General features: G+C 45.5%; 1 protein-coding gene across 1 annotated transcript in view; it reads right to left on the bottom strand.

Moving 5' to 3' along the window:
• The window catches only part of xdh (xanthine dehydrogenase), a gene marked incomplete at its 5' end in the record, with an annotated part of 49,344 nt that overhangs the window by 5,889 nt on the left and 17,662 nt on the right, over window positions 1–25,793 (bottom strand). Inside the window, 18 exons of the mRNA XM_079583049.1 lie at window positions 64–255; window positions 1,510–1,596; window positions 1,677–1,764; window positions 2,451–2,584; window positions 2,873–2,994; window positions 3,062–3,158; window positions 3,494–3,613; window positions 5,559–5,685; window positions 6,218–6,387; window positions 6,614–6,703; window positions 8,663–9,010; window positions 12,048–12,157; window positions 16,917–17,010; window positions 17,124–17,275; window positions 21,502–21,594; window positions 22,315–22,459; window positions 22,528–22,704; window positions 22,798–22,830. Coding sequence (XP_079439175.1) covers window positions 64–255; window positions 1,510–1,596; window positions 1,677–1,764; window positions 2,451–2,584; window positions 2,873–2,994; window positions 3,062–3,158; window positions 3,494–3,613; window positions 5,559–5,685; window positions 6,218–6,387; window positions 6,614–6,703; window positions 8,663–9,010; window positions 12,048–12,157; window positions 16,917–17,010; window positions 17,124–17,275; window positions 21,502–21,594; window positions 22,315–22,459; window positions 22,528–22,704; window positions 22,798–22,830 — 2,379 coding nt within the window. The remainder of the gene's footprint in view (window positions 1–63; window positions 256–1,509; window positions 1,597–1,676; window positions 1,765–2,450; window positions 2,585–2,872; window positions 2,995–3,061; window positions 3,159–3,493; window positions 3,614–5,558; window positions 5,686–6,217; window positions 6,388–6,613; window positions 6,704–8,662; window positions 9,011–12,047; window positions 12,158–16,916; window positions 17,011–17,123; window positions 17,276–21,501; window positions 21,595–22,314; window positions 22,460–22,527; window positions 22,705–22,797; window positions 22,831–25,793) is intronic.

Genomic DNA, 25,793 nt, shown 5'->3' with positions numbered 1-25,793 from the left:
CCGGACCAGAGGATTAGGATCCCTGTGCAGTCATAGCTTTGGTGAAACGGGGTCCAGACGTACCTCCTCTGCCGGCCGGTTCAGCTTCAGCGCGATGGCGGTGACCCAGTCCTCACAGACCATCATGCCTTGCGGTCCTCCGAAGCCTCTGAACGCCGTGTTCGACGGGAGGTTTGTCTTACACATGAAGCCCCGCCCACGAATGTTCGGCACCAGGTACGAGTTATCCATGTGGAGCAGAGCGCGCTCCATCACCTGCCAATCAGAGAGAGCGGCCAATCAGAGAGGAGCCAATCAGAGATGAGCATTTGTTGCATTCGGCATTCAATACGATCAGGGTGTTCAAAATAGACAGGAAATGTGCAAACAGTTAAAGGGGGGGTGTTCTGCAAAATGGACTTGTTCAAGCGTTCCATCATGTTATTCTGTCACTCCCTCATTAAAAACATGGCTGAAGTGTTGCCTTGGCACATTCACGTATTTCTGAGTAATCTGTAAAAACTCTGATGGCGGCCATTTTGAGTAATCTGTATAAACTCTGACGGCAGCCATTTTGAGTAATCTGTATAAACTCTGACGGCGGCCATTTTGAGTAATCTGTATAAACTCTGACGGCGGACATTTTGAGTAATCTGTATAAACTCTGACGGCAGCCATTTTGAGAAATCTGTATAAACTCTGACGGCAGCCATTTTGAGTAATCTGTAAAAACTCTGATGGCGGCCATTTTAGGGATAGGTTTGCCTGAGTCCTCCTAGGAACGCCCCCACCTCCTGGAGACGCCTCCGAGCTTTGGTCACCAGCCGAGTAACCAACCACTGCTCCTCAGCAGAACCCCCTCCCCACTGATGCCACAGACAGCGTGTGGAGGGGGCGTGTCTAAAGGCTCAGAGGTTCTTAAAGAGACAGAGGCCTATTTCAAGACATTCACTACAGCCATTTTGAGAGAGACATTTTATACAAGGCAGTTATTCTAATTTACTGCATTTACAGACCAACAGAAGGTTTGTCATCATTGTAGTGAGATATAGACTGGTGCTATGGGACTGACAAAAGCAGAACACCCCCTCTTTAAAGCAGAACACCCCCACTTTAACCTTTTAAAGTGGGGGATCTTTTTCCTCACGTCATCAGATTTTTTGTTTTTTGTTGAGTGTTCAACTCATTTTTGTAACTTTTTTTTTTTTTTGGTCATTGTTTTGTCACATTTTTTATCACATTTTTTTGTCACATTATTGTCATTTTTTGTCAATTTTTTGTCATTTTTTGTCAATTTTGTGTTAAATTTTGTGTTAAATTTTGTGTTAAATTTTTATCCCATTTTTGTCACATTTTTGCCACTTCATAAATTTTTCGTCACTTTTTTGTCACATTTCCATCATTGTTTTCGTCTCATTTTATACAAGGCAGTTATTCTAATTTACTGCATTTACAGACCAACAGAAGGTTGGTCATCATCTTGATCATCAGATACGAGCCAACCAATCAGATGAGGGCAGTGTTTCTCACCGAGAAAGACAGGTCCATGGAGTTTCCCACGTTGCTGAAATACGACACGTCCAGAGCCAGGATACGCCCACTTTCTGAGAACCCGACCTGTGACCAGAAAACAGCGGGTCAGAGGTCAGAGGTCAGAGCTGAGCCTGAAGTTCGTCTGAATCTGTAAAAAGGCGGACCTTGTACTTGGCGAAGAACGGGTGTCGTCCTCCTGTCACCAACATGTCCTCGTCTCTGTCCAACATGCAGCGCACGGGACGCTTCAGTCTGAAACAAAGCCACGCCAGGGACATCACTGTCATACCCAAACCTTTATCACTGTCATACCCAAACCTTTATGTGGTGTTTGTACCGATGAATGTTTGTAGTTCTGGTTTTGTTGTCTTGTTTTACAGTCTCACGTAGGGCGGTTTGTAGTCAGTCTTGTTTTACAGTCTCATGTTGGGCGGTTTGTAGTCAGTGTTGTTTTACAGTCTCATGTAGGGCGGTTTGTAGATAGTCTTGTTTTTCAGCCTCATGTAGGGCGGTTTGTAGTCAGTCTTGTTTTACAGCCTCACGTAGGGCGGTTTGTAGTCAGTCTTGTTTTACAGCCTCACGTTGGGCGGTTTGTAGTCAGTCTTGTTTTTCAGCCTCATGTAGGGCGGTTTGTAGTCAGTCTTGTTTTTCAGCCTCATGTAGGGCGGTTTGTAGTTAGTCTTGTTTTACAGCCTCATGTTGGGCGGTTTGTAGTCAGTGTTGTTTTACAGTCTCATGTAGGGCGGTTTGTTGTCAGTCTTGTTTTACAGTCTCACGTAGGGCGGTTTGTAGTCAGTGTTGTTTTACAGCCTCATGTTGGGCGGTTTGTAGTCAGTGTTGTTTTACAGTCTCATGTAGGGCGGTTTGTAGTCAGTCTTGTTTTTCAGCCTCATGTAGGGCGGTTTGTAGTCAGTCTTGTTCGGTTTTATAGTCTGTACCTGTGAGCGGCCAGTGCGACCACGGTGGACAGGACGGTGGTTCTTGACTCTTTTCCTCCGAAGCCGCCGCCCATTCGCTTCACTCTGACGTGGACACGGTTCGACGGGATGCCCAAGACCCGGGCCACGAGGGACTGCAACCAGAGTGGGTCAGAGTGGGTCAGAGTGGGTCAGAGTGGGTCAGAGTGGGGTCAGAGCGGGGTCAGAGCGGGGTCAGAGCCGTGTCAGAGTGGGGTCAGAGTGGGTCAGAGCGGGTCATGTTTTTGGTTCAAGTTCATGTTTTTAGTTTCACTTTGTAGGAGTCGACCCAAACATCTGCAGGTTTGACTTTAGTCCAGTTTATAGTATCATTTTAATCTGTGTTGTGGTTTTGTTTGTGTGTCTTCTCCTGGACCTAGGCACGATGAATGAAGATAACGTACCTGTGTCTTGGTCGGCGCCTGCGTGGAGCTGAAGATCTCCATCTCTCCGTGGTCTCGAGGAACGGCCACTGTGACGTTGGTCTCCAGGTAGAAGTGCTCCTGGCCCCCGATGTGGACCTCACCTGTGGAGCAGACTCTGCTCTCAGTGGTCGTTACACTGCCCCCGCGCTCGGATTGGCTGATTCTTACCCTCCAGGACGTGGTCGGACTGCTGAAACCCCGCCTCCAGGTCACCGTTTTGGAGTGTTCTGATTGGCTCATAGAACGACTGGGCTTCTATTGCTTCCTGACAAACATCCAATGAGAATCCAGGGATGAACAAGGTCAAGGTCAAAGTCACAACAACACAGAGCCTCTGGAAAGTGTTCACACACCTGGAACTTTTGTACATTTTGTCATGTTTACAGCCCTAAACATAAAGATTTTATTTTTATTTTTTACTGAACGTTCACACACAAGTAACAGACGACTGTGAAGTGAAAGCAAAATGATCCATGATTCTGTTATTTTTCAATAATTATCATGAAGCATGAATGAATACTTTGTGGAACCCCTTTTGTCTTTTGGGGTCTGACTCTAGTACTAAAACATCGGCGATCAGCGGTTACCCTGATAAAGTACCTGGATGGTGATGATCGCCGGCAGGTCCTGGTACTGGATCTTCACGGACTTTGCGGCTCGTTGGGCTTCGGCCTGAGTCTGCGCCACCACCGCCCCAATCACATGACCCACACACGTCACCTGCATCACATGACCCACACTCGTCACATGACCCACACTCGTCACATGACCCACACACGTCACATGACCCACACACGTCACATGACCCACACACGTCACCTGCATCACATGACCCACACACGTCACATGACCCACACTCGTCACATGACCCACACACGTCACCTGCATCACATGACCCACACACGTCACATGACCCACACACGTCACATGACCCACACTCGTCACATGACCCACACTCGTCACATGACCCACACTCGTCACATGACCCACACACATCACCTGCATCACATGACCCACACACGTCACATGACCCACACTCGTCACATGACCCACACACGTCACCTGCATCACATGACCCACACACGTCACATGACCCACACACGTCACATGACCCACACTCGTCACAGGACCCTGACAGTTCACGTGACCCACACTCGTCACATGACCCTGACAGTTCACGTGACCCACACTCGTCACCCGCATCACATGACCCACACTCGTCACATGACCCACACTTGTCATATGACCCACACTCGTCACATGACCCACACTCGTCACATGACCCACACTCGTCACATGACCCACACACGTCACATGACCCACACACGTCACCTGCATCACAGGACCCACACTCGTCACAGGACCCTGACAGTTCACGTGACCCACACTCGTCACCCACATCACATGACCCACACTCGTCACATGACCCACACTTGTCACATGACCCACACTCGTCACATGACCCACACTCGTCACATGACCCACACTCGTCACATGACCCACACTCGTCACATGACCCTGACAGTTCACGTGACCCACACTCGTCACATGACCCTGACAGTTCACGTGACCCACACTCGTCACATGACCCACATGACCCACACACGTTACCTGCATCACATGACCCACACTCGTCACATGACCCACACTCGTCACATGACCCACACTCGTCACATGACCCACACTCGTCACATGACCCACACTCGTCACATGACCCACACACGTCACCTGCATCACATAACCCACACTCGTCACATGACCCACACACGTTACCTGCATCACATGACCCACACTCGTCACATGACCCACACTCGTCACATGACCCACACACGTCACATGGCCCACACCCGTCACAGATCCAGGACAGCCTGACTCACAGTGTTTAACATTATTGTCATGTAAATAGGTTCTATTACTGTATTCTAGTCTATTGTTGAGTTCTGTGATGTCGATAGAAAACTTAATACAGAGGAAAAAATTGAATTTTCCTTTTGCCGTTGTATCGAAATCGAAATCGGTTTCACGAACTGAGTTTGTTTTTCAGATTCCAAACTGAGTTCCATGACAGTAGTTCTGACTCGCCTCTCCCTGGGTTAGGGGTTAGGGTTAGGGTTAGGGGTTAGGGGTTAGGGTTAGGGTTAGGGGTTTGGGGTTAGGGGTTAGGGGTTAGGGGTTAGGGATAACCCTGGACTCGCCTCTCCCTGGGTTAGGGTTAGGGGTTAGGGATAACCCTGGGTTAGGGGTTAGGGGTTAACCCTGGACTCACCGCTCCCTGGGTTAGGGTTAGGGTTAGGGGTTAGGGGTTAGGGGTTAGTGTTAGGGGTTAGGGGTTAGGGGTTAGTGTTAGGGGTTAGGGATAACCCTGGACTCACCTCTCCCTGGGCCAGGGTTTGGGGTTAGGGGTTAGGGGTTAGGGTTAGGGGTTAGGGGTTAGTGTTAGGGGTTAGGGTTAGGGATAACCCTGGACTCGCCTCTCCCTGGGTTAGGGGTTAGGGGTTAGGAGTTAGGGGTTAGGGGTTAGGGTTAGGGGTTAGGGGTTAGGGGTTAGGGGTTAGGGTTAGGGATAACCCTGGACTCGCCTCTCCCTGGGTTAGGGGTTAGGGATAACCCTGGACTCGCCTCTCCCTGGGTTAGGGGTTAGGGTTAGGGATAACCCTGGACTCGCCTCTCCCTGGGCCAGCGCCGTCTCATCGTAGACGACGGGTCCGATCACGTTTGATCCTGGAACGTCCTCGGCCAAAAGAACGTCCACCACGCCGGGCATGGAGCGGGCGAGCGCGGCGTCCACGGACCTGCAGACACGGGTCAGAGCGGGTCAGAACCAGGCCGGGTCAGAGCGGGTCAGAGCGGGTCAGAACCAGGGTCAGAACCAGGGTCAGAACCAGGCCGGGTCAGAACCAGGGTCAGAGCGGGTCAGAACCAGGCTGGGTCAGAACCAGGCCGGGTCAGAACCAGGCCGGGTCAGAGCGGGTCAGAGCGGGTCAGAACCAGGCGGGGTCAGAGCCAGGCCAGGTCAGAGCTAGTACTCACAGCAGTAGTAGTAGTAGTAGTAGTAGTAGTACTCACAGTAGTAGTAGTAGTAGTAGTAGTAGTAGTACTCACAGTAGTAGTAGTAGTAGTAGTAGTAGTAGTACTCACAGTAGTAGTAGTACTCACAGTATCTGGGCGTGGGCTCTGGAGCTGTAGACCAGGCTGAGGAACAGCTCGTTGTCGTGGGGGGGGATGTCGTCACAGTATTATAGTAGTTATTGCAGTAGTAGTAGTAGTAGTAGTAGTAGTAGTAGTAGTAGTAGTAGTAGTAGTAGTAATAGTAGTAGTACTCACAGTATCTTGGCGTGGGCTCTGGAGCTGTAGACCAGGCTGAGGAACAGCTCGTTGTCGTGGGGGGGGATGTCGTCACAGTACTGAGCCTCTCCCGTCGCCTGCTGCATCGCGCTCAGGTGCATCATGGGACGTCCCACCACGTCCTCCACCCTCTGACCCGCCGGGACGCTCTGGACCAGGGGAACCAGAACCGGGTCAGAACCGGGAACCAGAACCGGGTCAGAACCGGGTCAGACAGAACTCGTTTTTTTTTCCTTTTTATTCTTTTTTCAGTTATTGTTTAATTGCATGTTTTTCTCAGTTATTTATTTTCATATTTTTGTAATTTGTCATGTTTTCCTTTATTTTAATCCTTTTTTTAAATATATTTTTCTTCTTTTTGGGTGGAGGCTGTACCTGATACACCTGGACACTAGAGGGCGCTGCCGGGTGGAACACGTCTGTGGCGCTGAGGAACTCGTCTGGGACCGGCTCCACCTGGTGGCCCTGAAGGAGAAGACCACAGGATCAGGAAGGTGGGAGTACCACAGGTGGGAGTACCACAGGTGGAGTACCACAGGTGGAGTACCACAGGTGGAAGTACCACAGGTGGAGTACCACAGGTGGGAGTACCACAGGTGGAGTACCACAGGTGGAGTACCACAGGTGGAAGTACCACAGGTGGGAGTACCACAGGTGGAGTACCACAGGTGGAAGTACCACAGGTGGGAGTACCACAGGTGGAGTACCACAGCTGGAAGTACCACAGGGCCACCTCGGCCTCGCTCACACTGGCACCGAGAACACTTTTCTGAAACTCGTACTTGCTTTGAGTGAAGTATTTACCGATACTGAAGTATTTGCCGATACCGAACACCAGTACAAGGCATTTTCTTCCTCTGTTTCACACAGATCGGTTTGTAATGAGTTAATTTACTCAGTTACATTTCCTTAAGTAAAGTCGGCGACACTTTTAAGAGAAGTTTGATCAGAACTGAACAGATATTATTTATTTATTTATTTATGTTTATGTTTCTGTCCATCACAGACAGAGCAGCTCATGTCCTAAAGCTCTTTAATCATTCATGTATTTGTATTTAACTATAGTACTGAGATGTTACTTATTACTGCAGATAAATGTCTCTTTTCTCCTTTACTTCAGCTCCGTGTGGATTTTCTCCTGTGTTTATAGAAACTTATCCAGAAGCTTCAGCGTTTTGGCTCAATATAAACATGTGTATCTCTTTATTCTGGATGTTCTGACGACTTTTTAGTCGCTGGGTTAGTTTTTCAGATGAATTAAACCCTGCAGTAAAACAGAGTAAGAATCACCAGGACTGTTAGCCACGAGTTAGCGGCTAGTTAGCAACATTAGCAACATTAGCAACATTAGCAACATTAGCAACATTAGCAACATTAGCATCATTAGCAACATTAGCATCATTAGCAACATTAGCAACGTTAGCCTGTATGTTGTAAACACTGCACACATGTAGCTCTGGTTAAATCCACACTGACTCTGGTTTAGGGAGAGTCGTCTGTACTAAAGTCAGATCTATGTGGAATATTGGATTTGTTTGTTGTTATTTTCTCTCCTCATTGGAGCCGCTCCTACTGTCCCGCAGGAGCGGCTCCAATGAGGAGCTACATCTGCTGAAAGCATCTTTAAAACTAACTATACTTCAGGGTCTGGATGTAGAGACATAGTGTTAGGGTTTAAGTTATTGGTTTGGGTTATAAGATGAAGGGAGTCTGTCGTAGGGTTGTAGGTTGTAGGTTGTAGTGAAAGGTGTAGTACCTTCTCGTGGAGGAACACGCTGACGCTCAGGTAGAACTTGTAGGGTTAGATGTTAGTGTTTGGGTTATAGGTTTGTAGGGTTATATGAAGGGAGTCTGTCGTAGGGTTGTAGTACCTTCTGGTGCAGGAACACGCTGACGCTGAGGTAGAACTTGTAGGGTTAGATGTTAGTGTTTGGGTTTAAGTTGTAGTGTTGTAGGTTGTAGGTTGTAGTGTTGTAGGTTGTAGTGAAGGCTGTAGTACCTTCTCATGCAGGAACACGCTGACGCTGAGGTAGAACTTGTAGGGTTAGATGCTAGTGTTTGGGTTATAGGTTTGTAGGGTCATATGAAGGGAGTCTGTTGTAGGTTGTAGGTTGTAGGTTGTAGGTTGTAGTGAAGGCTGTAGTACCTTCTGGTGCAGGAACACGCTGACGCTGAGGTAGAACTTGTAGGGTTAGGGTTAGATGTTAGTGTTTGGGTTATAGGTTTGTCGGGTTATAAGATGAAGGGAGTCTGTTGTAGGTCGTAGGTTGTAGGGTTGTAGTGAAGGCTGTAGTACCTTCTCGTGCAGGAACACGCTGACGCTGAGGTAGAACTTGTTGGGTTCGATGTTAGTGTTTGGGTTTAAGTTGTAGTGCTGTAGTGTTGTAGGGTGTAGGGTGTAGGTTGTAGTGAAGGCTGTAGTACCTTCTGGTGGAGGAACACGCTGACGCTCAGGTAGAACTTGTAGAACAGGCTGAGCACCAGCGTCCTCCTGTACGACACCATCCCACCTGGTGACGAAGGGTCAAGGGTCATCTCCTCGGCCAATGAGGAGCAGGCGCTCTGCAGGAGCTCCTCCCCCCACATCCTCCCCCTCAGGGCGCGGCTCGTGAGCGTCGCCATGACAACCGTGGGGCCCATCCCCCCGAACGCCGCGGTCAGGTCGGCGACCCGGGCGGAGCCGGGTTCAAAGGTCACGCTGAGGGTCGCCGTGACGACGCTGATGTCGTCCTCCCGGCGCCGCGAGGTTTTGTAGGCGCGGATCAGCTGACCCTGAGTGACATCATCACGTCATTATTACATCTGAACCCAGCTTTACCCAAATCTAAACCTGAACCAGCTTTACCCAAATCTAAAGCTTCTGGACCGCAGAGCTACAGACCAGAGGAATCATCACTTTATTTATATCTGATATTAACCTGAACCAGCTTTACCCAAATCTAAAGCTTCTGGACCGCAGAGCTACAGACCAGAGGAATCACTTTATTTACATCTGATACTAACCTGAACCAGCTTTACCCAAATCTAAAGCTTCTGGACCGCAGAGCTACAGACCAGAGGAAACACTTTATTTATATCTGATACTAACCTGAACCAGCTTTACCCAAATCTAAAGCTTCTGGACCGCAGAGCTACAGACCAGAGGAAACACTTTATTTATATCTGATACTAACCTGAACCAGCTTTACCCAAATCTAAAGCTTCTGGACCGCAGAGCTACAGACCAGAGGAAACACTTTATTTATATCTGATACTAACCTGAACCAGCTTTACCCAAATCTAAAGCTTCTGGACCGCAGAGCTACAGACCAGAGGAATCACTTTATTTATATTTACTAATCACTTATTTGATGTTTGTTCTTTCCCTTTCATCTTTTTCATCTCCTTCACTATTTTGATGCTTTTTTCTTTCTTTTTTTTTCCAGAAGATTTTAGATTTGGATAAAGACAACGACTGTCCTCGGGACAGGCAGGGACAACTCACCTGATATATTATATCGGTTATACTATAGCCTGTGCATAACTAATGTGTTATTTCTATATTATTATGTTATTATTATGTTATTGTGTTATATATTATACTAGCTGAGACCCGGCCTTCGGCCGGGCCTCGCTAGTCTCCACATTTGATATTCTGAGATTATGAGTGATTACAAAGAAATGTCCAACCCGTCACACAGTTCAGCTGTAGACCAGTGGTTCCCAACCCATTCCAAGAACTTTGGCCACGACAAATGTTTAAAATAATGAAGGCAAAAAATAATTTCAAACAAACAGCAATTGGAGAGTTTGAAGCACCCGTGCTCCTTTCTTAGTAACTACAACGACAATATGCTATGTTATATGCTAAACTCAGGGAATTGAATTCAAGAGATAGTGGAATAATTATGGATAAATATGAGGGGTTGAGCTCTAACGGTTTGGGTCACGGTGCAGGACCCGTGGTTTGGTGCATCACGGTAGTGTACAATAAAACAAATAATGAGTAGGTTTTGAACTGAAATAGCCTAATGATCGTTGTTAGACAGTATTTATAACCTGACAATAAAATTGGCAATGCTTTCAAAGCTGCTTTAGAATAAAATGTACCTCTGGGCTCACAATACGTGAAAGCAAAATAGAAAACAAATGGTCCAGCAGCAAAGTAAAAAAAAAAGAAAGAAACTACGCAGTGCAGGCCATGCGCTCGTTAAGTTGTAGTTTCATTTTCGCTTTCACTCACACGGAGGATAAATCAGTCGGAGCAGCGCGTTTGATTAGAGGCTCGTGTTGGAGCAGGTTTTGGGCAGGAGAGACTTAAACAAAGACACGCAGATGTGTTTTGGAGGATGTACCTGTACCTGTGCGGAGCGTCTACAGCTGCAGTTTAGGGTGAGTGACGATGGCACACAGCGCCCTGTTTGGATGCGCGTGCGCACACACATACACGCCTGCGCACACACACACACACACACGCACGCACGCACGCACGCACGCACGCACGCACACACACACGCACGCACGCACGCACGCACACACACACGCACGCACACACGCACGCACGCACGCACGCACGCACGCGCACACAGCCCTGTTTGGATGCACGCGCGCACACATACACGCACGGACGCTCACACGCGCACACACATCGCCCTGGGTGAATGCGCGCACGGCAGTCAGATGTCGTGCACTCGCGTTTTTGTGACGGTGGGTTGTCCTCGGACAGCAGCACCGCAGCACCGCGGCTTCCTGGTGTTCCCAAACGGTCTCCCATCCCAGTCCTAACCAGGCCCGTCCCTGCTTAGCTTCAAAGTCGGTATGGGAAATAAACATGGCGGCGCCCAGGCGGCGGCCATTGAGATAGCGTTTTCTATAATAGATTATAAACTAAAACACAAACACTTCAGCTCCAGCTCTGGTCCATTTCAGTTTATTCGCCTACATGAGGTATTTCTATCATAGCTTCTGTCCCAGCATTGATTAGTTTACGTTAGCATTAGCGTACTGTTGCTAGCTTTAGCATGCTCCTGCTAGCCGCAGCTTTTTACTCGGCGGAGCTTCACTTAGATTTAGTGAAAGTTGTGTTTTCAAAGCCATGAGAGCCAAAACTTTCAGTATCAGATATTTGTAGCTAGTTGGAGCTTCGATATTTACATCATTACATATTCAAATTAAATCTTTACATATTCAGACTCTCATTTGCGTATTTAAGGCCAGACGCTGCAGGTGAGGAGAACTCTTCACATGCTGTTTGTTAGACACATGTTTTATTGCATGTTTTCGTGTATGACATCACAGTTCCGGTCGTGATGGACGGTGTTTTTAGGTCTGAGTTTTGTGTGTGGTTTGACTGGAGTGTTTATGTTGTGTTTCCTCATGTCCGTCTGTAAACCTTCTGTCTTAGAACAAATCTGTAAGAGTCTAATCTAAGCAGACAGCATGAACCTTTCACTATAGCATCGGTGAGCTGAAGCTAACGTGCTAAAGCTAACGTACAACAATAATCAAAGCCTTTTACTATAGCATCGGTGTGCTAAAGCTAACGTGCTAAAGCTAACTGTGCTAAAGCTAACGTACACTAATCAAAGCCATTCACTATAGCATCGGTGTGCTAAAGCTAAATGTGCTAAAGCTAACGTACACTAATCAAAGCCTTTTACTATAGCATCGGTGTGCTAAAGCTAACTGTGCTAAAGCTAACTGTGCTAAAGCTAAATGTGCTAAAGCTAACGTACACTAATCAAAGCCTTTTACTATAGCATCGGTGTGCTAAAGCTAAATGTGCTAAAGCTAACGGACACTAATCAAGTTTGGTTTATTAAATTCATACCTCGTGGCTGAGCGGTAGCAGGACGCTCACGAGGACCTCCTGTGGTCGCACCAGGGTCCGCCGGTATCCAGTGAAGAAGTCCTGATCCATCTGCACCACTCTGCTGCCCCCTGGAGGACACAACACACAACTACAGTCAATCTGCTGCCCCCTGGAGGACACAACACAGAACTACAGTCACTCTGCTGCCCCCTGGAGGACACAACACACGACTACAGTAACTCTGCTGCCCCCTGGAGGACACAACACACGACTACAGTAACTCTGCTGCCCCCTGGAGGAGACAACACACAACTACAGTCACTCTGCTGCCCCCTGGAGGAGACAACACACAACTACAGTCACTCTGCTGCCCCCTGGAGGACACAACACACAACTACAGTCACTCTGCTGCTCCTGGAGGAGACAACACACAACTACAGTCACTCTGCTGCCCCCTGGAGGACACAACACACAACTACAGTCACTCTGCTGCCCCCTGGAGGTCACAACACACAACTACAGTCACTCTGCTGCCCCCTGGAGGTCACAACACACAACTACAGTCACTCTGCTGCCCCCTGGAGGTCACAACACACAACTACAGTCACTCTGCTGCCCCCTGGAGGAGACAACACACAACTACAGTCACTCTGCTGCCCCCTGGAGGAGACAACACACAACTACAGTCACTCTGCTGCTCCTGGAGGACACAACACACAACTACAGTCACTCTGCTGCCCCCTGGAGGACACAACACACAACTACAGTCACTCTGCTGCTCCTGGAGGACACAACACACAACTACAGTCACTCTGCTGCTCCCTGGAGGACACAACACACAACTACAGTCACTCTGCTGCCCCCTGGAGGAGACAACACACAACTACAGTCACTCTGCTGCTCCTGGAGGACACAACACACAACTACAGTCACTCTGCTGCTCCTGGAGGACACAACACACAACTACAGTCACTCTGCTGCCCCCTGGAGGACACAACACACAACTACAGTCACTCTGCTGCTCCTGGAGGAGACAACACACAACTACAGTCACTCTGCTGCTCCTGGAGGAGACAACACACAACTACAGTCACTCTGCTGCCCCCTGGAGGAGACAACACACAACTACAGTCACTCTGCTGCCCCCTGGAGGAGACAACACACAACTACAGTCACTCTGCTGCCCCTGGAGGAGACAACACACAACTACAGTCACTCTGCTGCCCCTGGAGGAGACAACACACAACTACAGTCACTCTGCTGCTCCTGGAGGACACAACACACAACTACAGTCACTCTGCTGCCCCCTGGAGGAGACAACACACAACTACAGTCACTCTGCTGCTCCTGGAGGAGACAACACACAACTACAGTCACTCTGCTGCTCCTGGAGGAGACAACACACAACTACAGTCACTCTGCTGCCCCCTGGAGGAGACAACACACAACTACAGTCACTCTGCTGCCCCCTGGAGGACACAACACACAACTACAGTTACTCTGCTGCCCCCTGGAGGACACAACACACAACTACAGTCACTCTGCTGCTCCTGGAGGACACAACACACAACTACAGTCACTCTGCTGCCCCCTGGAGGACACAACACACAACTACAGTCACTCTGCTGCCCCTGGAGGACACAACACACAACTACAGTCACTCTGCTGCCCCCTGGAGGAGACAACACACAACTACAGTCACTCTGCTGCCCCTGGAGGAGACAACACACAACTACAGTCACTCTGCTGCCCCCTGGAGGACACAACACACAACTACAGTCACTCTGCTGCCCCTGGAGGACACAACACACAACTACAGTCACTCTGCTGCCCCCTGGAGGAGACAACACACAACTACAGTCACTCTGCTGCTCCTGGAGGACACAACACACAACTACAGTCACTCTGCTGCCCCCTGGAGGAGACAACACACAACTACAGTCACTCTGCTGCCCCCTGGAGGAGACAACACACAACTACAGTCACTCTGCTGCCCCCTGGAGGACACAACACACAACTACAGTCACTCTGCTGCCCCCTGGAGGAGACAACACACAACTACAGTCACTCTGCTGCTCCTGGAGGACACAACACACAACTACAGTCACTCTGCTGCCCCTGGAGGAGACAACACACAACTACAGTCACTCTGCTGCCCCCTGGAGGACACAACACACAACTACAGTCACTCTGCTGCCCCCTGGAGGACACAACACACAACTACAGTCACTCTGCTGCCCCTGGAGGACACAACACACAACTACAGTCACTCTGCTGCCCCCTGGAGGAGACAACACACAACTACAGTCACTCTGCTGCCCCTGGAGGAGACAACACACAACTACAGTCACTCTGCTGCCCCCTGGAGGAGACAACACACAACTACAGTCACTCTGCTGCTCCTGGAGGAGACAACACACAACTACAGTCACTCTGCTGCCCCCTGGAGGACACAACACACAACTACAGTTACTCTGCTGCCCCCTGGAGGACACAACACACAACTACAGTCACTCTGCTGCTCCTGGAGGACACAACACACAACTACAGTCACTCTGCTGCCCCCTGGAGGACACAACACACAACTACAGTCACTCTGCTGCCCCCTGGAGGAGACAACACACAACTACAGTCACTCTGCTGCCCCCTGGAGGAGACAACACACAACTACAGTCACTCTGCTGCTCCTGGAGGAGACAACACACAACTACAGTCACTCTGCTGCTCCTGGAGGAGACAACACACAACTACAGTCACTCTGCTGCCCCTGGAGGAGACAACACACAACTACAGTCACTCTGCTGCTCCTGGAGGAGACAACACACAACTACAGTCACTCTGCTGCTCCTGGAGGAGACAACACACAACTACAGTCACTCTGCTGCTCCTGGAGGAGACAACACACAACTACAGTCACTCTGCTGCTCCTGGAGGAGACAACACACAACTACAGTCACTCTGCTGCTCCTGGAGGAGACAACACACAACTACAGTCACTCTGCTGCCCCCTGGAGGACACAACACACAACTACAGTCACTCTGCTGCCCCCTGGAGGACACAACACACAACTACAGTCACTCTGCTGCTCCTGGAGGAGACAACACACAACTACAGTCACTCTGCTGCTCCTGGAGGAGACAACACACAACTACAGTCACTCTGCTGCCCCCTGGAGGAGACAACACACAACTACAGTCACTCTGCTGCTCCTGGAGGAGACAACACACAACTACAGTCACTCTGCTGCCCCCTGGAGGAGACAACACACAACTACAGTCACTCTGCTGCTCCTGGAGGACACAACACACAACTACAGTCACTCTGCTGCTCCTGGAGGAGACAACACACAACTACAGTCACTCTGCTGCCCCTGGAGGAGACAACACACAACTGCAGTCACTCTGCTGCCCCTGGAGGACACAACACACAACTACAGTCACTCTGCTGCCCCTGGAGGAGACAACACACAACTGCAGTCACTCTGCTGCCCCTGGAGGACACAACACACAACTACAGTCACTCTGCTGCCCCCTGGAGGAGACAACACACAACTACAGTCACTCTGCTGCCCCCTGGAGGACACAACACACAACTACAGTCACTCTGCTGCCCCCTGGAGGACACAACACACAACTACAGTCACTCTGCTGCCCCTTGGAGGACACAACACACAACTACAGTCACTCTGCTGCCCCCTGGAGGACACAACACACAACTACAGTCACTCTGCTGCCCCCTGGAGGACACAACACACAACTACAGTCACTCTGCTGCCCCTGGAGGACACAACACACAACTACAGTCACTCTGCTGCTCCTGGAGGACACAACACACAACTACAGTCACTCTGCTGCTCCTGGAGGAGACAACACACAACTACAGTCACTCTGCTGCCCCCTGGAGGACACAACACACAACTACAGTCACTCTGCTGCCCCCTGGAGGACACAACACACAACTACAGTCACTCTGCTGCCCCTGGAGGACACAACACACAACTACAGTCACTCTGCTGCTCCTGGAGGAGACAACACACCACTACAGTCACTCTGCTGCCCCCTGGAGGACACAACACACAACTACAGTCACTCTGCTGCCCCCTGGAGGACACAACACACAACTACAGTCACTCTGCTGCTCTTGGAGGAGACAACACACCACTACAGTCACTCTGCTGCCCCCTGGAGGAAACAACACACAACTACAGTCACTCTGCTGCCCCCTGGAGGAGACAACACACAACTACAGTCACTCTGCTGCTCCTGGAGGAGACAACACACAACTACAGTCACTCTGCTGCTCCTGGAGGACACAACACACAACTACAGTCACTCTGCTGCTCCTGGAGGAGACAACACACAACTACAGTCACTCTGCTGCTCCTGGAGGAGACAACACACAACTACAGTCACTCTGCTGCTCCTGGAGGAGACAACACACAACTACAGTCACTCTGCTGCTCCTGGAGGAGACAACACACAACTACAGTCACTCTTCTTTCCCTCCTCTTGTGTAGAACTACAGATGTAAATTAGCAAAGTGCTGAATCTGGTGCAGCCATCTTTTTAACTGTCCTCTCAATAAACTAAACCAAACTGAACCCTGCTCGCTGTCCTCCCGAACCGCTGAACTATGGAGCTGATTATCTCTCAAAGTGAGGCCTGGAGGAGGAGGTCGCCTGCCCTGACGGGACTCTCACAGCCGGGTTTGCGATGGACATGTGAATGACGTGGAAGATGCTGTTGGACGGAGACGTCAGAGATATTTACTTATTGGGACTCTTGACGACAGGGCACCTGCTTATTGGGTTATGGGCCGCCCTGGTTCATTGTAAAGTTGAGAAGAGCCTCCGCTACAAACTTTCATTCCACATTGAGAGCCTGTACCGCTGTCGCTCAGGGTGAGTTTCGCTCCGGACGCCATCAGCACCGGGTTCAGGTCGGAGATGGGACTCGCCGTCATGATGTTTCCTCCGAGCGCCTGGAAAGGGAAGTGTTTGGTTACTGTGTTATTACTATGGTTGCCTGGTTACGGCCAGTTGTTTGTGTATCTGTTGTGTATTTGTTTGTTTGTGAAGTCAGGTCTGGACTCACGGCGACGTTCCGGATCTGTTTCCCAGCGAACCACTGCAGCTGCTCCAGCACGGCTTGAAGCACCTGCGTCCGACCGACAGGAAGTGACCTCACGGCCTCCTGCAGCACCGCCCCCATGTGGTCGAGGCTCACGGCGGCGCCAAACTCAATCCCTGTCAAAACAAGAGTCTGAGTCAACACCAGGACACGCCCCGCCAAAACAAGAGTCTGAGTCAACACCAGGACACGCCCCGCCAAAACAAGAGTCTGAGTCAACACCAGGACACGCCCCGCCAAAACAAGAGTTCACCTTCAGGCCACAACCTTTCAGAGTAAAATAACAAATCATGAAACTGAATCAGAATAATAGGACAAGATAACGCTGGACTCTATGAAACACTAGAGAATAAGTCTATCCTTTCAGAATAAGACTGTCCTTTCAGAATAAGTCTATCCTTTCAGAATAAGTCTATCCTTTCAGAATAAGACTATCCCTTCTGAATAAGACTGTCCTTTCAGAATAAGTCTATCCTTTCAGAATAAGACTATCCCTTCTGAATAAGACTGTCCTTTCAGAATAAGTCTATCCTTTCAGAATAAGACTATCCCTTCTGAATAAGACTATCCTTTCAGAATAAGACTATCCTTTCAGAATAAGACTAACCCTTCAGAATAAGACTGTCCTTTCAGAATAAGACTATCCTTCACTTCACTTCACTTCACTTCACTTTATTTCATGTCCCCGATAGGGCAATTAGTTTTGCAGCACAAGATACATAAAAATAGATACATAAAAACAGACAAGAAAAATAAAAATTCATTCATTCCTTTCAGAATAAGACTAACCTTTCAGAATAAGACTATCCTTTCAGAATAAGACTATCCTTTCAGAATAAGACTGTCCTTTCAGAATAAGACTGTCCTTTCAGAATAAGACTATCCTTTCAGAATAAGACTGTCCTTTCAGAATAAGACTGTCCTTTCAGAATAAGACTGTCCTTTCAGAATAAGACTGTCCTTTCAGAATAAGACTATCCTTTCAGAATAAGACTATCCTTTCAGAATAAGACTATCCTTTCAGAATAAGACTGTCCTTTCAGAATAAGACTGTCCTTTCAGAATAAGACTGTCCTTTCAGAATAAGACTATCCTTTCAGAATAAGACTATCCTTTCAGAATAAGTCTATCCTTTCAGAATAAGTCTATCCTTTCAGAATAAGACTAACCCTTCAGAATAAGACTGTCCTTTCAGAATAAGACTATCCTTTCAGAATAAGACTGTCCTTTCAGAATAAGACTATCCTTTCAGAATAAGACTGTCCTTTCAGAATAAGACTATCCTTTCAGAATAAGACTATCCTTTCAGAATAAGACTATCCTTTCAGAATAAGACTAACCCTTCAGAATAAGACTGTCCTTTCAGAATAAGACTATCCCTTCAGAATAAGACTATCCTTTCAGAATAAAACCATCCCTTCAGAATAAGACTGTCCTTTCAGAATAAGACTATCCTTTCAGAATAAGACTGTCCTTTCAGAATAAGACTAACCCTTCAGAATAAGACTGTCCCTTCAGAATAAGACTATCCCTTCAGAATAAGACTATCCTTTCAGAATAAGACTATCCTTTCAGAATAAGACTGTCCTTTCAGAATAAGACTATCCTTTCAGAATAAGACTATCCTTTCAGAATAAGACTAACCCTTCAGAATAAGACTGTCTTTTCAGAATAAGACTGTCCTTTCAGAATAAGACTAACCCTTCAGAATAAGACTGTCCTTTCAGAATAAGACTATCCTTTCAGAATAAGACTGTCCTTTCAGAATAAGACTATCCTTTCAGAATAAGACTATCCTTTCAGAATAAGACTGTCCTTTCAGAATAAGACTGTCCTTTCAGAATAAGACTGTCCCTTCAGAATAAGACTGTCCTTTCAGAATAAGACTATCCTTTCAGAATAAGACTGTCCTTTCAGAATAAGACTATCCTTTCAGAATAAGACTAACCCTTCAGAATAAGACTATCCTTTCAGAATAAAACCATCCCTTCAGAATAAGACTATCCTTTCAGAATAAGACTATCCTTTCAGAATAAGACTGTCCTTTCAGAATAAGACTGTCCTTTCAGAATAAGACTGTCCTTTCAGAATAAGACTGTCCTTTCAGAATAAGACTATCCTTTCAGAATAAGACTGTCCTTTCAGAATAAGACTAACCCTTCAGAATAAGACTGTCCTTTCAGAATAAGACTATCCTTTCAGAATAAGACTATCCTTTCAGAATAAGACTATCCTTTCAGAATAAGACTGTCCTTTCAGAATAAGACTATCCTTTCAGAATAAGTCTGTCCTTTCAGAATAAGACTGTCCTTTCAGAATAAGACTGTCCTTTCAGAATAAGACTATCCTTTCAGAATAAGACTGTCCTTTCAGAATAAGACTGTCCTTTCAGAATAAGACTGTCCTTTCAGAATAAGACTGTCCTTTCAGAATAAGACTATCCTTTCAGAATAAGACTGTCCTTTCAGAATAAGACTGTCCTTTCAGAATAAGACTGTCCTTTCAGAATAAGACTATCCTTTCAGAATAAGACTGTCCTTTCAGAATAAGACTATCCTTTCAGAATAAGACTGTCCTTTCAGAATAAGACTGTCCTTTCAGAATAAGTCTGTCCTTTCAGAATAAGACTATCCTTTCAGAATAAGACTGTCCTTTCAGAATAAGACTGTCCTTTCAGAATAAGACTGTCCTTTCAGAATAAGACTATCCTTTCAGAATAAGACTGTCCTTTCAGAATAAGACCGTCCTTTCAGAATAAGACTATCCTTTCAGAATAAGACTGTCCTTTCAGAATAAGACTGTCCTTTCAGAATAAGACTATCCTTTCAGAATAAGACTGTCCTTTCAGAATAAGACTATCCTTTCAGAATAAGACTGTCCTTTCAGAATAAGACTGTCCTTTCAGAATAAGACTGTCCTTTCAGAATAAGACTATCCTTTCAGAATAAGACTATCCTTTCAGAATAAGACTGTCCTTTCAGAATAAGACTGTCCTTTCAGAATAAGACTATCCTTTCAGAATAAGACTGTCCTTTCAGAATAAGACTGTCCTTTCAGAATAAGACTGTCCTTTCAGAATAAGACCGTCCTTTCAGAATAAGACTATCCTTTCAGAATAAGACTGTCCTTTCAGAATAAGACTGTCCTTTCAGAATAAGACTATCCTTTCAGAATAAGACTATCCTTTCAGAATAAGACTGTCCTTTCAGAATAAGACTGTCCTTTCAGAATAAGACTGTCCTTTCAGAATAAGTCTGTCCTTTCAGAATAAGACTATCCTTTCAGAATAAGACTATCCTTTCAGAATAAGTCTGTCCTTTCAGAATAAGACTGTCCTTTCAGAATAAGACTGTCCTTTCAGAATAAGACCGTCCTTTCAGAATAAGACTATCCTTTCAGAATAAGACTGTCCTTTCAGAATAAGACTGTCCTTTCAGAATAAGACTATCCTTTCAGAATAAGACTGTCCTTTCAGAATAAGACTGTCCTTTCAGAATAAGACTAACCCTTCAGAATAAGACTGTCCTTTCAGAATAAGACTATCCTTTCAGAATAAGACTATCCTTTCAGAATAAGACTGTCCTTTCAGAATAAGACTGTCCTTTCAGAATAAGACTATCCTTTCAGAATAAGACTGTCCTTTCAGAATAAGACTATCCTTTCAGAATAAGACTATCCTTTCAGAATAAGACTATCCTTTCAGAATAAGACTGTCCTTTCAGAATAAGACTGTCCTTTCAGAATAAGACTAACCCTTCAGAATAAGACTATCCTTTCAGAATAAGACTATCCTTTCAGAATAAGACTGTCCTTTCAGAATAAGACTATCCTTTCAGAATAAGACTGTCCTTTCAGAATAAGACTGTCCTTTCAGAATAAGACTATCCTTTCAGAATAAGACTATCCTTTCAGAATAAGACTGTCCTTTCAGAATAAGACTAACCCTTCAGAATAAGACTGTCCTTTCAGAATAAGACTATCCTTTCAGAATAAGACTAACCCTTCAGAATAAGACTGTCCTTTCAGAATAAGACTATCCTTTCAGAATAAGTCGGTCCTTTCAGAATAAGACTGTCCTTTCAGAATAAGACTATCCTTTCAGAATAAGACTATCCTTTCAGAATAAGTCTGTCCTTTCAGAATAAGACTATCCTTTCAGAATAAGACTGTCCTTTCAGAATAAGACTGTCCTTTCAGAATAAGACTATCCTTTCAGAATAAGACTGTCCTTTCAGAATAAGACTATCCCTTCAGAATAAGACTAACCTTTCAGAATAAGACCGTCCTTTCAGAATAAGTCTATCCTTTCAGAATAAGACTGTCCTTTCAGAATAAGACTCACCCGTCTCCGTGTGAGTCACTGAGTTCAGTTCTGGGACGAGAATCGGACTCAGAATCACAGGATAAAACATGTTTTTAAACTTCACCTCGATTCCTGAAACAAAAACATCAGACTTCAGTTTCACATTTAACATTTATATTATAAATATTCTTCAGGTCATTAAAAAGTTTGATCCTGGCGCCTGAACCTGACACTCCTGTAAGAATCTGTGTGAGTGTGGATCTGAAGGAAACGGCCTGAGGGGGGCGCTCTACGAGAAACCCTCAGATGTGCATCCTCATTAACTTCTGTCCTGCAGCGCAGGAAGCCCCTAAATGAGCAGCAGGCCGGACCTGGCCCCCGGGCCGGGGTTTGCCCAGGTCTGCATTAGGGTTAAGTAATTAGGGTTAGGTCCGGGACTGACCCACTTCCGTGTTTCCCACCCTCACCGGGGGCATCAGGCGGACAGGGGTTGGTATTAGGGTATAGGGTTTAGGGTTTAGGGTTTAGGGTATAGGGTATAGGGTATAGGGTATAGGGTATAGGGTTTAGGGTTTAGGGTTTAGGGTATAGGGTATAGGGTATAGGGTATAGGGGTATAGGGTATAGGGTATTAGGGTATAGGGTTTAGGGTATAGGGTATAGGGTATAGGGTATAGGGGTATAGGGTATAGGGTATAGGGTATAGGGTATTAGGGTATAGGGTATTAGGGTATAGGGTTTAGGGTTTAGGGTATAGGGTATAGGGTATAGGGTTTAGGGTATAGGGTATAGGGTATAGGGTATAGGGTATAGGGTTTAGGGCGTAGAGTCCAGGTTAGGTCCGGGACTGACCCACTTCCGTGTTTCCCACCACGATCCGGGCATCTGGATGGTTCCACTTCAGCTTCAGAAGCTGCTGCAGAGTCTCGGGCTGAAACCAGGAGCAGCGAGGACTCCTGAAAACCACGGCCCGGGACCCGGAGGAGCGGGTCAGCGCCTGACAGGAAACACACTTCAGTGTTTGGCCTCATGGGGGCAGAGTTTGTCGTGTTTTTGGAGACTCACCGCGAGCTCCGGGGGGAAGATGACCTCCTGTGTGGGGTCGAAGGGCGCGAACTCTGAGGGGTCGAAGAGAGAGCGGCTCAGCCCCGGGTCCGGGTCCTGGTCCTGGTCCTGGTCCTGGTCCTGGTCCTGGTTCATGCAGCAGTTCTCGCGGCCCGTTCCTCGGCAGCAACCGCCGTTCTGGAGCAAAACAAAGAGAGCCGTCGCTTCATCTCAGTTTACACGATGTGTGAACCTCCTGAACGACTGAGAGTTTACACAGTCCAGACTCACCTGTTTGCTCAGACCGGCCGTCGCTGCAGCTTCCTGATGAGCAAAAAGGAACATTAGACCTAAAAACACCAGAAAATCTGACGCCTGTGTCATTATCCTGTAACAACGCTGTAACAACTCTGTAACAACTCTGTAACAACTCAGTAATAACTCAGTAATAACTCAGTGATAACTCTGTGATAACTCTGTGATAACTCTGTAATAACTCTGTAATAACTCTGTAACAACTCTGTAACAACTCTGTAATAACTCTGTAATAACTCTGTAATAACTCTGTAATAACTCTGTAATAACTCTAATAACTCTAATAACTCTGTAATAACACTGTAATAACTCTGTGATAACTCTGTAACAACTCTGTAATAACTCTGTAATAACTCTGTAATAACTCTGTAATAACTCTGTAATAACACTGTAATAACTCTGTGATAACTCTATAATAACTCTGTAATAACTCTGTAATAACTCTGTAATAACACTGTAATAACTCTGTGATAACTCTGTGATAACTCTGTGATAACTCTGTGATAACTCTGTAATAACTCTGTAATAACTCTGTAATAACTCTGTAATAACTCTGTAATAACACTGTAATAACTCTGTAATAACTCTGTAGTAACTCTGTGGTAACTCTGTGGTAACTCTGTAATAACTCTGTAATAACTCTGTGATAACTCTGTGATAACTCTGTGATAACTCTGTGATAACTCTGTGAAAACACTGTGATAACTCTGTGATAACTCTGTGATAACTCTGTGATAACTCTGTAATAACTCTGTAATAACTCTGTGATAACTCTGTGATAACTCTGTGATAACTCTGTGATAACTCTGTGATAACTCTGTGATAACTCTGTGATAACACTGTGATAACTCTGTGATAACTTTGTGATAACTCTGTGATAACTCAGTGATAACTCTGTAATAACACTGTAATAACTCTGTAGTAACTCTGTGGTAACTCTGTAATAACTCTGTAATAACTCTGTAGTAACTCTGTAATAACTCTGTAATAACTCTGTAGTAACTCTGTAGTAACTCTGTAATAACTCTGTAATAACTCTGTAATAACTCTGTGATAACTCTGTAATAACTCTGTAATAACTCTGTAATAACTCTGTAGTAACTCTGTGATAACTCTGTAATAACTCTGTAATAACTCTGTAATAACTCTGTGATAACTCTGTAATAACTCTGTGATAACTCTGTAATAACTCTGTAATAACTCTGTAATAACTCTGTAATAACTCTGTAGTAACTCTGTAATAACTCTGTGATAACTCTAATAACTCTGTAATAACTCTGTAATAACTCTGTAATAACTCTGTAGTAACTCTGTAATAACTCTGTGATAACTCTAATAACTCTGTAGTAACTCTGTAATAACTCTGTGATAACTCTAATAACTCTGTAATAACTCTGTAATAACTCTGTAATAACTCTGTAGTAACTCTGTAATAACTCTGTGATAACTAATAACTCTGTAATAACTCTGTGATAACTCTGTGATAACTCTGTAATAACTCTGTAATAACTCTGTAATAACTCTGTGATAACACTGATAACACTGTAATAACTCTGTAATAACTCTGTAATAACTCTGTAGTGACTCTGTAATAACTCTGTGATAACTCTGTAATAACTCTGTAATAACTCTGTGATAACACTGATAACACTGTAATAACTCTGTAATAACTCTGTAATAACTCTGTAGTGACTCTGTAATAACTCTGTGATAACTCTGTGATAACTCTGTAATAACTCTGTAACAACTCTGTAATAACACTGTAACAACTCTGTAATAACTCTGTAATAACTCTGTAATAACTCTGTAATAACTCTGTAGTAACTCTGTAGTAACTCTGTAGTAACTCTGTAATAACTCTGTAATAACTCTGTAATAACTCTGTAATAACTCTGTAATAACTCTGTGATAACTCTGTAATAACTCTGTAATAACTCTGTAATAACTCTGTGATAACTCTGTAATAACTCTGTGATAACTCTGTAATAACTCTGTGATAACTCTGTAATAACTCTGATAACTCTGTAATAACTCTGTAATAACTCTGTAATAACTCTGTAGTAACTCTGTAATAACTCTGTGATAACTCTGTAAAAACCCTGTGATAACTCTGTAGTAACTCTGTAATAACTCTGTAATAACTCTGTAATAACTCTGTGATAACACTGATAACACTGTAATAACTCTGTGATAACACTGATAACACTGTAATAACTCTGTAATAACTCTGTAATAACTCTGTGATAACACTGATAACACTGTGATAACTCTGTGATAACACTGTAAAAACTCTGTGATAACTCTGTAATAACTCTGTAATAACTCTGTAATAACTCTGTAATAACTCTGTAATAACTCTGTGATAACTCTGTAATAACTCTGTAATAACTCTGTAATAACTCTGTGATAACTCTGTAATAACTCTGTAATAACTCTGTAATAACTCTGTAGTAACTCTGTGATAACTCTAATAACTCTGTAATAACTCTGTAATAACTCTGTAATAACTCTGTGATAACTCTGTAATAACTCTGATAACTCTGTAATAACTCTGTAATAACTCTGTAATAACTCTGTAGTAACTCTGTAATAACTCTGTGATAACTCTGTAAAAACCCTGTGATAACTCTGTAGTAACTCTGTAGTAACTCTGTAAAAACTCTGTAATAACTCTGTAATAACTCTGTAATAACACTGATAACACTGTAATAACTCTGTGATAACACTGATAACACTGTAATAACTCTGTAATAACTCTGTAATAACTCTGTAGTAACTCTGTAATAACTCTGTGATAACTCTGTGATAACTCTGTAATAACTCTGTAATAACTCTGTAATAACTCTGTGATAACTCTGTAATAACTCTGTAATAACTCTGTAATAACTCTGTGATAACTCTGTAATAACTCTGTGATAACTCTGTAATAACTCTGTGATAACTCTGTAATAACTCTGATAACTCTGTAATAA

This window comes from Gobius niger (genome assembly GCF_951799975.1).
Source record: "Gobius niger genome assembly, contig: SCAFFOLD_74, whole genome shotgun sequence".
NCBI classification, from domain to species: domain Eukaryota; kingdom Metazoa; phylum Chordata; class Actinopteri; order Gobiiformes; family Gobiidae; genus Gobius; species Gobius niger.
The sequence above is the reverse complement of the archived record's forward strand: the minus strand, read 5'-3'. Positions and strand labels throughout refer to the sequence as shown.